The sequence below is a fragment of the Rhipicephalus microplus genome, chromosome 6 (genome assembly GCF_043290135.1).
Source record: "Rhipicephalus microplus isolate Deutch F79 chromosome 6, USDA_Rmic, whole genome shotgun sequence".
Lineage (NCBI taxonomy): Eukaryota > Metazoa > Arthropoda > Arachnida > Ixodida > Ixodidae > Rhipicephalus > Rhipicephalus microplus.
In genome coordinates, this window is record NC_134705.1 from 20942238 (window position 1) to 20957596 (window position 15359).

At 41.2% G+C, this 15359-nt stretch overlaps 1 protein-coding gene across 4 annotated transcripts in view; it reads right to left on the minus strand.

Annotated features, from left to right (window-relative positions):
• Positions 1 to 15359, minus strand: part of Plc21C (Phospholipase C at 21C) — a 685580-nt gene that overhangs the window by 488524 nt on the left and 181697 nt on the right. For all 4 annotated transcript variants that reach the window (XM_075865841.1, XM_037419231.2, XM_075865843.1 and 1 more), the window contains one exon: positions 8628 to 8825. In XM_075865841.1, coding sequence (XP_075721956.1) covers positions 8628 to 8825 — 198 coding nt within the window. The remainder of the gene's footprint in view (positions 1 to 8627; positions 8826 to 15359) is intronic.

A 15359-nucleotide genomic window follows, 5' to 3' on the forward strand; every position in this document is an offset into this window, starting at 1 on the left:
CAAATGTGCTAGACTTGTTATTTTGTTCTGAATGCACCCTCATTAGTTCTGTTAATTTATTACCCGGTATAAGCGACCATGAAATCGTTCTTGCACACCTATCTTGTGTTCTAAAGCGTTGCAGTGTTCCTTCTTTGAGACAGGTGTTCCAATATGATAGAGCCGATTATGCCTCACTATCACAGGAGCTTGACGAATTCCTGCCCTTTTTCAAACTTTTTCAAACAGCACATTTCTGCTCTTGACATAGAATCTGCATGGAACCTATTGAAACCAAACATTTATCACTCATAATGTCATTCGTTCCGTCTCGAGTAATCACATCTAAGCGTCATGCAGATAAACCATGGATTAGTAGAAATATTCGCGCATTGATAAATAAACGACATTGCCTGTATCGCAGGTACTGCAAATCGCCGAATCCAGACCTTTTCAACAAGATGAAGGAACTCGGAAAAATACAGCAAAAGAAATGCGCAAGGCAGAAAGCGCGTATCTAGATGCAATGGGCGAAAAATTAAAAGCTAACCCAAAAGAAGTCTGGAAGTACGTCAAAACCAATTGATTGATATGTGAGGTTTAACGTCCCAAAACCACTATATGATAATGAGAGACGCCGTAGTGGAGGGCTCCGGAAATTTAGACCACCTGGGGTTCCTTAACGTGCACCCAAATCTGAGCCCACGGGCCTACAACATTTCCGCCTCCATCGGAAATGCAGCCGCCACAGCCGGGATTTGAACCCGCGCCCTGCGGGTCAGCAGCCGAGTACCTTAGCCACTAGACCACCACGGTGGGGCTACGTCAAAACCAAGCGAACGGCGAAGGATCCTATTCCAGATATTATAGATGGCAATAATTATGCCGGTGACCTTAAATGAAAGGCTGAAAAGTTCAGTAACTACTTCGAATCTGTATTCGTACAGTCGATCCCCAAGGCCAGTGTCCTGAAAACTGTTTTGAACTTACCACAAATGAGTGATATATCCTTTTGCGAGCGGGGAATAATAACGCTACTACGAAAAGTGAATGTGAAGTCACCCCCAGACCCGATCACAATTCGAATTATGTATTAAAGAATTGTGCTACATCATTTGCCCCTTTTCTAATGATTCTCTATCAAAAGTCATTTGATTCCGGTGCTTTACCGCGTGACTGGAAAACTGCAAAAGTAATTCCTATATTCTAAAGCGGCAATAACACACAGAGTCGAAACTACAGACCTATTTCACTAACTAGTGTTTCATGCAAGGTACTAGAGCTTATCATTTACTCTAACCTAATGGCTCATCTCCAAGAAAACAATTTTTTCACCCCAGCACAGCATGGTTTTAGGAGAGGTCTCTCATGCGACACTCAATTGATTGTGTTTTTTCATGATATAGCTCTGTCGATAAATAATGGCAAACAGGTGGACTGTATATTCTTGGACTTCCACAAAGCTTTCGACTCGGTAGCACCCAATCTATTACTTGTAAAACTGTCTACACTTAATATTCCTACGGCTCTTTTCGAGTGGATTGACGCTTACCTTACTGACCGAAAACAGTGTGTTGTTCTTAACGGAACGACCTCATCACATAAAACAGTTTTGTCAGGTGTTCCTCAGGGATCTGTAGTCGGGCCTCTTCTTTTTTTTATATTTATCAATAATATAGGCGAAGGAGTATCAAGCCGTCTCAGATTGTATGCCAATGACTGTTGTCTTTACCGTGAAATTAATACTTTGAATGACAGTGTACAACTACAAAGTGACCTCGACAAGATACTACTATGGTGCAATACGTGGAATATGACGCTAAATTTTTCTAAATGTAACATTGTCCAGTTTTCTAAAAAACTTTATACTTTAAATACGAAATACACTATTGATGGAAAAAGCCTCATGATTGTACCCAGTTACAAATATTTAGGGGTTTTATACAAAATTGACTTTTCCTGGAATAACCATATTGATTACGTAGCAGCGAAGGCTAGTCGGGTCCTCTACTTCCTAAGGCGAAACTTCAAGCAAGCTCCTCCTAAGTTAAAAGAAATTCTTCACTTTTCAAATGTTCGCACTATATTAGAATATGGATGTTCCGCTTGGGACCCCGGTACAAAGACATGTATTGACGAATTAGAGCGCATCCAAAAACGTGCAGCACGATTTGTGTCATCGAACTATGATTTCAGAAAAAGCTCTTCCGACATACGGTACAATCTTGGATGGCCGTCTTTGCAGGACAGGCGGAAATACATGCGCCTCAAAGTGTTCCACAAAATTTTTATAGGTGCAACAGGCTTAAGAAAAGAAACCTACATACTTGATCCTACCTATAGATCTGCCCGCGTAGACCATTCCCTGAAGGTTAGGGAATATAGGTGTCGGATCAACCTATATAAACATTCTTTTTTTCGGAGGACAGCCCGTGACTGGAATTGTCTCCCGAATGAAGTTGTACTGTCGTTGCCGACTTCCTTTGATGAAGCCCTCACAGAATGTTTAACTAGGTTTTACATAACATATGTGGGATATTTTGAGCTTTAGCTTACCATCTACAGTTTCTGTCAAGTTGTGTTTTCTACTCTCTCTTTCTTATGAGGTTATGTATCCATAAAGTTAATTTATGTTTAAAAGTTTACTTTATTATTATGTTCTGTTGCTTTTTCGTGTTGTACAACCTGTATCAACCTCTTAGTAACATGATGTTTAGACTTTTTGTAATGTTATGTTTAGAGTACTGGTGTTTTCTTTATTCACATATGGTTTGTTGCTTTTCATGTTGTATATACTACCTCTATCTTTTCCTGTTTGTTTCCCCCCTACAATAATGCCCAGTAGGGCGCTGTAGGTATTTAAATAAATAAATAAATAAAAATCTTAGGCCTCTGCTGTTTTTCCGCCGTACCGCAGTTCGTTAACTCGCATAGTTAGCAGACTACACAGCTCGTAAACAGAAACAGAAATAAGCCCCACATGCCTAACAAAATGGGTAGCAGACCACCAGAATAGAAAAATGTATGGTCCTTGTACTGCCATTGCCCTAACATCACTCTGCATGCAAGTGAAACCACAGCATGCTGTTTTATTGCACCACGTGACAGATAAGATATTACAAGCAAAGCTAGCACGTGACAATGTTACTCAAGGACTCACACAGCGCGAGCAACCTCTACTAATAGAGCTGGACTACAGCCCGAAATATTTGCGAACTTCCCCACATTACTAAATAGAACTCATGCAGGTCAGCATTCATACTTTCATTGCGACCAACGTGAACAACTGTGTAACACATTCCACACACAAATGTCATTGTTTACTAAACAATTAGCAGACAACATGACAGAGAATAATGCATACAAACAAGGATGGTGATAGCTTCAGCCTCAAAGTTTACAGTGGCCAGCCACACGAATCGCTTTTTCAAAACACTGTCACAAGTTCGCGCTTTTTGTTACACCGAAAAGATGATCGATTCTGTATAGTTTATGCCCTGTCTCTTCACTTGAGGCCTCAAAGGATTTCTTTACCACTAACTGTCTGAAAACCTACACGTCTGATCTAATATGTCACCTTAGTGCACACGCACTTGCAATATATGCAACACGAGCGTAGCAGATGGGAGGACGACGGTTTATAGTAGGCCAGTGAAAATTGAAGTGACCACAAGTGGCCACTAATGGCGCTTGCGGTGCACTGGCGCAGTGGACAGTTGCAACACCTGTAACTGCTGTTGCCCTCTTAAACACACCACTCGCTTGCATCAATGTGAATGGGAAAGTTTTTTTTCCCTGAGAGAAAATAAACTTTTCAGAGAAGAATGCCAACAGCTTTGGGCATTTGACATTGGCCGATGTTCTTCTGGCTGCATATGTTTTGTGTAGCTGATTTTTTTTTTTTTTTTAAGAACTGGCCTTAAAGAATCACAATTCTCGACAAATGTTTGAAAATGAATGGCTACATGGGCTGGTTGGTATTGCATTTTAAAAGAAATATACGTTTTTATTGAGCAGAAGGTTTCAGAAAGAAGTCAGATAGGACTAAGCACATAATTTTGAACGTTCTAATATCAGCAAATTGGCAGTAGTTTTGGCAACAAGACTAGCAAATTAAAAAAGCAGGGTTTCCTGATCAAATGCTCTCAGAAATAACAGAGTCACTTTTGATTGAATTAAAGCAGGAAAAGAAAGCAAAGCACACAACTAGGCCAGTGGGGCCCTGGACTAGGGGACCCACCCACCTTCGCCCTAATTCTCTCTGGTACAATAAAGTTTCTACTACAGGAAGAGCCAAGGCCGAAAGTTACTGCCATAACTTATGTGCAAAAACTGTCTCACAGCTTAAAAATAATTGTTGAAAATATCGGGGTAAAGGTTGCTTTCGCGGCCAAAAAACCAGCTAGGGTCTCTATGCAAACACGTTCGTAGAATGTAATACAGCTGTTGTGTACTATAGCATTTCTTTGTTATGTGGTCGATACTACATCGGTCAGACGGGGCGCTGTCTGAACTATCGGCTTGGGGAGCGCCGAAACATTTTGCGCGGATAGTGGGCATCCACTTCGCAAGTCACTGTGAAAATTGTGGGTTCACTCTCCTGTTTGATGAATGCAAAGTAATGGCAGCATATAGGGACAAGAGGGCACGTGAAATACATGAAACGTTTTTCATTCCCAAGGCTGAGTGTGCAAGTGCCCCATCTGTTGACGTGTTGGACAATTAGTACAAGTATTTTTTTAGTTAAAATGTAGTTTCAGGATTTGAATAAGATATTCTAATGCATGCTCCACCATTTTTCCTTTTGCTGTGTGCATCATCTCGCCCCCTTGATTGCATATATGTTCCCACGACATGTGCAGTGACACATTTATTAAACGTTCTGCGCCCTAAGAAAGTAAACTAAAAAAAGGGTTTGAAATGTACGATAATACCATTGAACCAAAGTCGATATATTCGGTTTTAACTGTTACATTTTAATCATTCCGAATAGACGAGAAAGTTGTGTTTTTATAAACCATTCTTGAAGTTATGATATTTAACATAAATGTTCACTTACTTTTGGCGCAAAGGCTCACGTGATAACTAGCCTATGAATTCATTTCATATTCAGGCATGTGTAGTGCTCGGCTCAACATTGTTTAGATTTTTAGCGTTAATTTAGAAGCTGCTGACAATGTACCAATTTGGATGCTGTAGTCACTAATTTTTTTCGGTACGTACATTGAAAGAATAAGTGAAATGCTGTAGTCATAGCTGTTCCCCAATTTACTTCACAAAGTTACAGTACTTCATTTCGATTTAAAAGTACCTGATATGTTATTTTGCCAAGTCTATGAACACCTCTTTCGAATAAAATTTTATGGAATTACAGAGCTCTTCTCTAAATGGTTGCTCAACTATGTGAAAGCTATTCCCATTGTGCTGGCTTTGTGCTGGAATTTGATTCGAAGTCATCATTCAAGTAATGTTTGATTCGAATCTATAATTCAGTATTTGAAAGCCCCTTGGTGCGTCGCTGAGAGAGATATTCAAAAAGGTGGCGTGTAAAGAAACAGCACGAGGCAATCCCTAGCAGGCTAGCTGGTAATGATGGCTTTAATCGGCCCATTGAATTCCATGTTACAAATTTAATAAAAGAATGAAATCATTTGTTTTGACTAGTCTAAGTAGGGACTTATTTGTGCTCATAGCTCAACTGATTACAACAATGCAAGCATCATCAAGATGTTGCATTTAGAGTGCTTGAATAGACTACAATCGACTCGGACTAACACAACAAGTGTATAACAATCAAGCTGTTAACCAAGTTGCTTCGTTCAGCTATAAAAGTGACGATACTTAAAAAAGAGATATCTAACACATCCCTTGCACATCATTAAAGCTGAGACATCCACAAGGCATCACTAACAGTAACACATGTATATTAAAACAGGTGGGATGATATATATGTATTTTTTATGAATTTGGATACATCAATTACATATACACCATTGTTGATGTATTCAAACTTCCCCCACGAAGACTGTCAGTAATGCTCGGCACAAAAATAGCCGCAATGTTTGAGATACTTCTGTTAATAATGAGCGCAGGATGAGAACAGTCAAATTCTTTCGAGAACTTACCAAGGATAACGGAATCTTCAACAGCATATGCAAAAAAGCCGACGCGTTTCAGCACTTAGTAGATTATCGATGGCCGGCCATCTGTTCGCCGTTATCAAGGTGTATATTGCTAGCAGTGTGAATTCCCATTTCTCAACAAAACATTCGCCAACATAAAGCGTTCCATCCTTAATAGACAAAGCGGCATCTTGGCCATCATAACCACATGGCTATAGAAACATACAGGGATCCAACCTTTGAACAAACATCATAAGGCAAGGCGTAAAAAAATGCCCCTCCCCCTCCCCGAAGGGAATCGTGAGGTAATGCGAATGCATTGCATGGCGTTCATAATGGTGTTTCGCACGTGAGAACACAGTGTTAGAAGAATAATGTTTTATTTAGGGGTGAAGCTAGTTATGCCGTGGGTTATGCATCTGCGATGTATGTAGCAGTAGTAGTCATAGTAGTAGGTAGCTAGCTCTCGTTTAGTCCTTGGAATGTTCGCTGGATGGCAGTACTTTTATATGATGAATATATTATGAAAAGTTGCGAAATGGCGGTACTAGGAGTGTTTACAAGATAGAAAGACGGACGTACAGTGCACGAACAGACCGACAGACAAGCAGACAGACAGACAGACAGACAGACAGACAGATGCATGGATGGATGGACACACAGACAGATACACGGACGGATGCACAGATGGATGGACGAATGCATGAACAGAAGGACAGGCAGATGACTGCATGGACTGACGGATGCAGGGACAGTTGCACATATGGAAGCGAGAATGGACTGACGGACACTTTGCCCCACTTAGTCCATAAATATGCTGGGTGATTTTTTGGGGGAGCGAAGCTCCCTATGCTGCGAGTCGGGCATCCACGATGTTTGCAGTAGTAGTAGTAGGTAGCCACTACCACAGCCGGGCTAGAGGAGCAGCATGCATGCATTCTTTTCAATTGAGGAGGAAACCAGCGGACGTTGATCATAAATAAATAGATAGCTGTTTCTGATGAAATAACTTACAGAGATGAGTGTTGGTGACTGAATCTTCAATAAATTTTGCCTTGAATTTGATGCTTACTCAAAAAAAAAAGATGCTGGTATCAGAAAGACACACTTTGAGCACTATATGACCAGCAAGGGTTGCCTTGTTACACTCGCTAGGTGTAACCTTCTTGGTTTTAGCAAGGTTTAGCGAGGGTTTGGCCACAGTGCCATGAATATAGTGAACTAGTATATAGCCATGAACCAGAGGCGGTGAAAGGTGGTAAGTAGACAGGAAGCGCAGGTCATAAGAAAGTGTGGGTGTGCCACCTCTCATTTAGTCCTTGGAATGTCCGCAGTCCTTGGAATGTCCGCAGGATGGTGGTACTTCTATATGCTGTATATATGATGAAAAGGTACGAGATGACGGTACTTGAAGTGTTGACTAGATGGACGGATGGACTGACAGACAGATGTACGGAGGCACGCAGTGATAGATCGGAGTGATAGATGAACTTATGGATGGAATCACGGATGGACGCAGAGACGGATGGACAAATTAATGCACGTAGGATGCACAGACGGATGCACGAACGGACGGGCATGCGAACGGACGGATGGGTACACGGACGGTCACACAGATGGACGAATGGGTGCACGAACAGTCACACAGACGGACGCTTCGCCCCACTCATCATCATGCGCTCCGTGGATATGCTGTGATTTTTTTCTTACACCGCGCAGCCAATAGTCCCATTCGCTGCATGTGACGTTTTTCTGTCCTGAGAAATGTGGTATGCATTTCTAACTCTAGCAGCCAGCGTGCACGTTTAAAAATGCTATGAACAAAACAGACAGCGTTCTTGGCTCAGCGTGGGCGTTCCACAGCGGTGTCTCGAGCACACATTTTCGAATGTTCTTGAGAGGCACCCAGCCAGCAAACGGTCGAGAGTGAGTCGCGAGCAGACGAAAAAGTGGGGAGCAGGAAGGAGGCCGAACAGCGAGAGAAGTAGCAACAAAACATCGCACCTGTCATTGTATGTAATGGCCATAATGTCAGCGTCTAATGAACAAAAATGCTACACAAGCACTGGCAGCACAAATGCATTTCAAACGCACTGCATTTAAGCAGTGGCAAGTCACGTTCTAATCAAGAAGGAGGGGAGGGGGCTCCAGTTGCTAGGGGGAGGATATGCGCAAGTGCCCACAGCTGTTGCTGACAGTTGAAAACTCCAAAGCGTGGCATGGTGAAGATTCCGGTTGCTAGAGACGGGCACACCCACAGCTGTTGCTATGGGAGAGGGCAGTGGATGGATCCCGACGGGCTCCTGACATAGCCCGACCAAGAAATGCATTTGGATTTAAAGTAATTTCTAGCATTACAAGGCAATGGTAGTTTTGAACAGATGGTGCTTTCACTAATACAATCATAGCATGATGAAATGCACTTTAAGAAAACGTTCGCCTTGTTCTTTCAAGGTTTCTGTGTATCTTATCAACTGATTATATCACACAGACTAATTTTCAAGTATACACCGCATGAGTGCTCACCAGTGAGTTGATGCCCAGTGAGGTACGTGTTGTGAGATGAGTTGATAAAGTAGTGGTTCAGGGGCTGGTCCATGTCCATACTCAGGTCAAACTTCTCTGGCGATACGATAGGGTTGTCAGCACTCATCAGGTAGCGCAAGAAGCCGTCCACTGAGAAGAGACCCTTGCCCACGTAACTCTTGTTTGGCTCGTACTGGGCTGCAAGTGAATCACACCATGGGTTCCAGAAATACCACAAAGGAAGCATAAAAACAAGAGTCACCTGTCAATAGTTTTTTTCTTGGTCACCAGGACAATGTACTACTACTTTATTAAAGTAAGCGATCCACATTGATAATGAGCAGTGGGCAAATACAGCATGTAGGTATCACCTCTTGTGTGCATACCTAAAGATTAAAGACAATAGCCCTGAAATATTTTAACACGGAAACTTCGGCCTGTCTGTCTTTCCATTGGTCTGTCTGATGAACCATTCGTTTTAATTCCTTGCTCAAAACCCACCCCTCTTAATCTCGTGGCTGCGTTCATATTTGTGAACATTGCTCATCAAAAAGCAAGTATTACGCATATTTGAGGTGTGACGTTGATGCATATGTGTTAGGAAGTGTGTCGATTGATTTAGAAAGTGCACAGTTGCCTAATTTTAAATAGCAGATTGTTAATTACAGAGCGCTGACAATGCGACGCTATGAATAAAAAAAGCGGGCATTTTGTACGCTTCACTAATAAACTACTAAGCGTTGACTAAAACAACCCAATGCTGCAACCCGGCTCTGCGTTCTAAAAAACTTTCACGTTTTTCACACTATTGGCATATAGTGCCATAACGTATACAGCACCTAATTTACGCAGTAAGAGACAGAGTATTGGTGGCAGAAAAGTATAGATAAAGGACACAAATAGTGAGAAAACAAGCTAATCAAAGTGGATTATTGGATCATTTGGTGATACAAGATGTAAGTATACTACGCGGTAAAAAACACGGACGAGAAAAGGACATGTACTGCACGGACGAGAAAAGGACAAGTACTGCACTTGTACTTGTCCCTTTCGAGTCGCTCTTTTCTACCACGTAGCATACTTACAGGAAAAAGTGAAGTCGTTTTGCCTGCAGAGGCAGAGAAATGGACCATGAATCTATGTTCCTCTTCGTTATGATAAGATCGATTTAATCGAAGTAGCAAGGCAATGAGCCAACATAAAAAATACCTTTATTTTTTTTTTTCAAGCCTGGTGATGGCTCACAAGTCACCGGCCCGTTATAAAGCGGACACTTCAGCATTTATCTATCTATTTGCCTCCAGACGAAAGACTATGGTCTTTTAATATCCTTTGCAACGAAGCACGCTGATACACGGCCAATTTTTTATTCACTAATTGTCCATTGAGCCAGCATAACAGATGAACTATGAAGCAACGAGCCAGATACATTAATGTCCAAAAATTAGCCTAGTGTGGTCAAGCTATTTTTAATGGAATACGTTATCAAGTTGCAGTGCGCTCTGTCTCAATCGATTCCTTTGCTCAATGCTTTGAAAGTATAAGTGTTCCTTGAAGATTCAGTCAAATAGTGCATAGTTGTTTAATTCAATTGCTATCATGAATGAGCGGAATGAGTAAAATAAGTTGCATTCGTTCATTTTCCTTTTGGATGTCTTATAGTCTTTGCAACTATGCCAAACCATTTAAACATGCTTAACTTTGTTTTCTCTTGATGCAAATTTGTTGTGAAGAATACTGCATAAGCCCTAAAATGAGTTTCAGTATCTCTAAATGAAATGAAGAAATAGACAAAGTTTACAACAGAGTCATCGTAAAAACTCCTATGGGTTTAGGTATTAAACATGATGCGTCTCAAACACCCAAGCTGCTGCACAGTTCTATTATGGGAGCGTGCAGCAAAACTAATCTACCACAGCCATAGGTGCAGCGAAGGGTTGGCACACCAGGTCCATGCCCCATCTCCCTCTCCTGAAGTTCTTTTAGCAATAGCATATAGAAGAATAAATGACATTCGATCATATCTGCTTTCATGGCACCCCTTCAAATGAAAGTGGTGCGCTCCCTTAAATAAAATTTCTACCTGCGCCTGTGACCGCAGCACAGAAACTTGAAAAAAAAAAACAAAAAAAACTGACCATGCCAAGAACGTTGGGTAAAGAATATTTACCTGCATAATAATGTACTGCTGAACAAGCCGATGTTATGGAGTTGCCTACAAGGATTAGCCTACACAAAATAAATGTACAGGCTTCAGTCAAGTCCAAACGTTAGGCAATGACCACAGTGGTCTCCTGGTATCTGTTATTCTTAAAGAATATTGGAGGATATTCAGAATGTTCAGCACCATCCCAGACAACACTCAACGACCTCAGGTTGTCCTGAGGACGCCCTGCCTAGTATGAAAGGACGACCCGAGGTCATTTTCAAATGAACCTCGACTAATACTAATCCCGACCATTTGTCCGGCCCCGGATCATTCTCTTGTTGCCCTGAGGACGACATTGACGGATATTTTTAGTGTGCATTCAGGTCCACCTCAGGACAGCATTCAAAGCTTTTTATAAAATGCATTCAAGACTTTTAAGATGCATGCTTTGTCTATTAGAAGTGCAGTTTTTCTATGTGATTGTTCTCCATAAATAAATTTGAAAAATTCAGCCTGAGAATAAAAGCATGCACTTGCTGCTTCAAAGCGAATACCTTGAACATTGTTATTAAAAGCTCAGTAAATGCCATACCGAACGAAAATATATAAACACGCAGTGACACACAAATCTTACTTTATTAATAATGAGTTTCAAACAACAACTCCATGGAACTTGACAAACTGAGGCTGTGATTGAGTCCTTTTATTGAAGGTATCTGGAGATATTTGCTCCGTAGATCTTTATATTTGCTGCTGTATTGTAGCAAGCAACTGGCCTTGCTACTCCACCATCGCCATGTGCGTTTCCAGGATTCTAAATCGTTGCCAACATTCTGTAACATATGACAATAAATGTGCAGGTGCTGATTTACAAGAAACTTTCTGCGCCTGTCAGCAATCGTACATGCCAAAACTACAAAAGCTACATCATTTGCACGTAAATGAAAAGCCCAAATAATTTTTCAAAGCTGTTTTTATGCAACTACAAAGGTTGGTCAACAAAGCGTGCATGCACCACACATAACCATGTCGTACACTCTAAAACCTACACGTTATCCTGTTATCATGGCAACGACTATGCTGAACATATTCAAGTTCAGAACTGCAAATGATGATGTTGCACGGAGCGTGTCACAAACGAGTTTAGAAAAACTTCAGTTGTCTTCCAACTACGGAGAAATATGGGAAATTGACCCTTGCGTGCTCAAATGAACATTATGCCACGCAATGCAGACCACGACATTGTAGTACCACACAATCTGCTTTTGCAGCACTGGCTTATTTTACTGAAAGCACTGTTTGCTCTACGTAAACAGGCATTAATGCATCTATTTCTTCATTGTCTGAACCTGCATTCATCACTTTCTTCCATCTCAAATGCGAGAAGGAAACAGAGTTAAGCAGATTTACCTGCCGTGATGCCTAACCACGCTGCTTTCTCTAAGACGCCCGCTAAAGCTCTTGGCTTTGACTGCTTAGACTTGGAGCTGTTTAGAGGTGTTAATTTTGCCAAGCAGAAAAAGAAAAATGATGTGCACTCGCAATAAGATTTTTGTGATTGCGACCGGTCGATACCATGTCGCCTGTGTCGTTACCTGTTCGTTGCCGACCACAGGGACAATCGTTTGTGCTCATGTATGCGCAAAATACAAAACTTCGAAACCACCACACACATGCCGCAAAAAGCATTTTTCATGTATAACTATGAGGTATAAAAAAACAAACACGAAGAAACAATCGTATGATTAGGAGTTACGCTAGCAAGATTGTCAGATACATATAATGCTCGCGCATTCTCGACGAGGTGCCACACGAAGTTCATGCAGACCTTTTCTGAATAATACAGTATGCACTTAAAACATCCTACAGTGGACGGTTTCTGTACGATTAGCTATCCTCGAAAAATACAGAAAAGTATACTTTCTGTATAATCCTGTGAAGGCCTTCCTGAGGGCCCACTGAAGATGTCGCCTAACATGTGGACATCCGTATCATTTAAGGACGACCTCAGGTCATCGAGTGTTGTCCCTAATATGTTGATAATCTCATGAGCTCAATCCGCTATGTCTTGTTGGGCAAAAAAACGAAACCAATCGCATATGGCAGCATTTGTGGTGAAAGTTGCAGATTGTGTATCTTGATTCTGCGATGATTTTTTAGTGCTTCGTGCGTTGTTCAGGCAACGAGAGAGCCCTAACAAGGCCGAGAACAAGGTAGTACAAATGTTAACCAAATTGCTCACTTAAAAGAATAAATAAAAGAATATATCGATGCTTTTTTGTTTCATCAACGCGATTGGCACCTTCAGAAAAGACCGGTACACGGAAAGCACTTTCTAACCTCAGCACCATTGACTAAGCCCTGCCGTGGTGGTCTTGTGGCTAAGGCACTCGGCTGCTGACCTGCAGGTCGCACGATCGAATCCAAGCTGCAGCGGCTCTATTTTCGGTGAAGGCAAAAGTACTGTAGGCCCATGTGCTCAAATTTGGGCGCCGTTAAAGAACCCCAGGTGGTCCAGAGCCCTCCTCTACGGCATCTCTCATGGTGGTTTTCGGACGGCAGACCCCACATATTAATAATTCTGGGACTGCAATGTAGCTAAACTTTCAGAACAATATACTACGATATCTGCATTTAAAACAGAGAGCCGGCATCACACACGCACAAGAGAGCAATGATTGATCAACATATTTTGTAGGTGTTGCAGATCGAGGAAATCAAGGACAAACTGATACAACCGTGTATAAGCAGTGATAGAGACTCTGCTGCACACGTTCTGGATAAATCAGTATCGTGACACAAGGCCCGCTCACAGGATTCACACGGCCACTGCTTTCCAAGGCTCTGAAGTACATAGTCTGCACGCCACTTCTGCCCTTCACTTTAAAATTTCTACTTTTATTTTTTTAAATGGATAGCTCTTTGCAATACTTCCAGACAGAAATTTCTGTCTGTCTGTCACTTAAAACAGAGGATTCAGCCACCTGACCAAAATTTAGGCACTTCCTCAAGGCCCAACCAGCTTGATTTCATGGCTCTGTTCATACTTGTAAAGACTTGTAAAGATCAAAAAGCAAATATGCATATTTCAGCCACAGGATCACATAAAAACGCAGAAAGGCGATTTTAAAAGACTCACTGAGAGAGTGAGGATTTTATGCCTCTGCCTCAAAGTTGATATCACCAGCAAGCGAGTACGATCCCGTGAACACCCCTTGCATCACCCGTATGTGTGAGAAAACCAAACAATATTTGGCACCCATTCATGCGTGCGCTGACATCGCAACTCGAAAGTAAATAATGAACTGAAAAAAAAAATGCAATTTTCACCAACTGATGCTCTTCATCAAAAATATCGCGAATGTGCTTATTGTTTAGGTGAAAGCCTTCGATCCCTCATCAAACGAGACTGTCGGCGTCTCGCATCGCCGGTGTCATGATAGAGGCATGAAAAAACAAAGAAGTGGTCGCCATGCGGGGGGGGGGGATAAAAAAGGAAAGTGTAGTGCGTGCAGGCGACGCGTGCCACGGTGCGCGTGCCAATAATCGAGACAGCGCCTCAGTCAAAAACGTTTCCCCTGACAAATTGTAAATTTCCAATTAGATCCATTGAAACCAACTGAACAGTTCAAATTAGTTTCCAATTGTGTTTTGGGACACCAATTTGAAAATTTCAATGGGTTCAATAGGTCACCCTAGTAGGTAGAAATGGGTCTGACCAACGTAACCAATTGGTAACAATCAATACCCAAATGGATTGACATATTAGACAAGCAGGTGAACCCACTTCACCCATTGAAAACAACAGTCTTTATTGGATTTATCAATTGTGTGGATGGGTCTAAACAACTCAAACAATTGGTAGCATAAAAAACCTAATCCAAATTGTTTGACCAATTAGATTGATTGGTCAGACCAATCTTGCTAATTGGAAATACCGTGTAGCTTTGAATTAACTGTGATCTATTATTCTCGTTTGAGATGCATCAAAATTAAACTATGTTGCCAGATTTCATAAACTTAGCATTAGTGAAAGCTACCATGAAATCAAAAGTTTCTTCACATATGATATGTTCATCTCTAAACATAACCTCACTCAACATGTCAGTAATTTCAACCTAGTGAGTTTTGCCGGGCCCCGAGAACAATAGGGTAATTTTTGTGGCCGACTGTAAAGTGAACAGATTAAATAAATGACACACCTTGTACATTATATTAAAACATAAAGATATTTTATTTCAGGAGTAATATTACAATTGCACAAATGTTTCTATGAACTTGTTTCAATTTTGCAAATGAAAATATTTCAATTTTCTTGTCTTATAGCTTTACTCATTTCCATGATGTCCAATCAAAACCAATAGTCAATAAGTGAAGTCCAATTAGAATCAATTGGTGGAATTCCCCTAGGAACCATATCTGGTTTAAAGGGTCCATAGTCCACTCCCATTTAAAATTTTTACTATATAAAAATCTCGACCTAAGCCCTGGTGGGTAATTTTGTCGACAAGGTATTAAATATAGTTATTATCGATTCAGTATACGTAATAATCCTACCCGAAATTGTCCTATATAAAGCATCA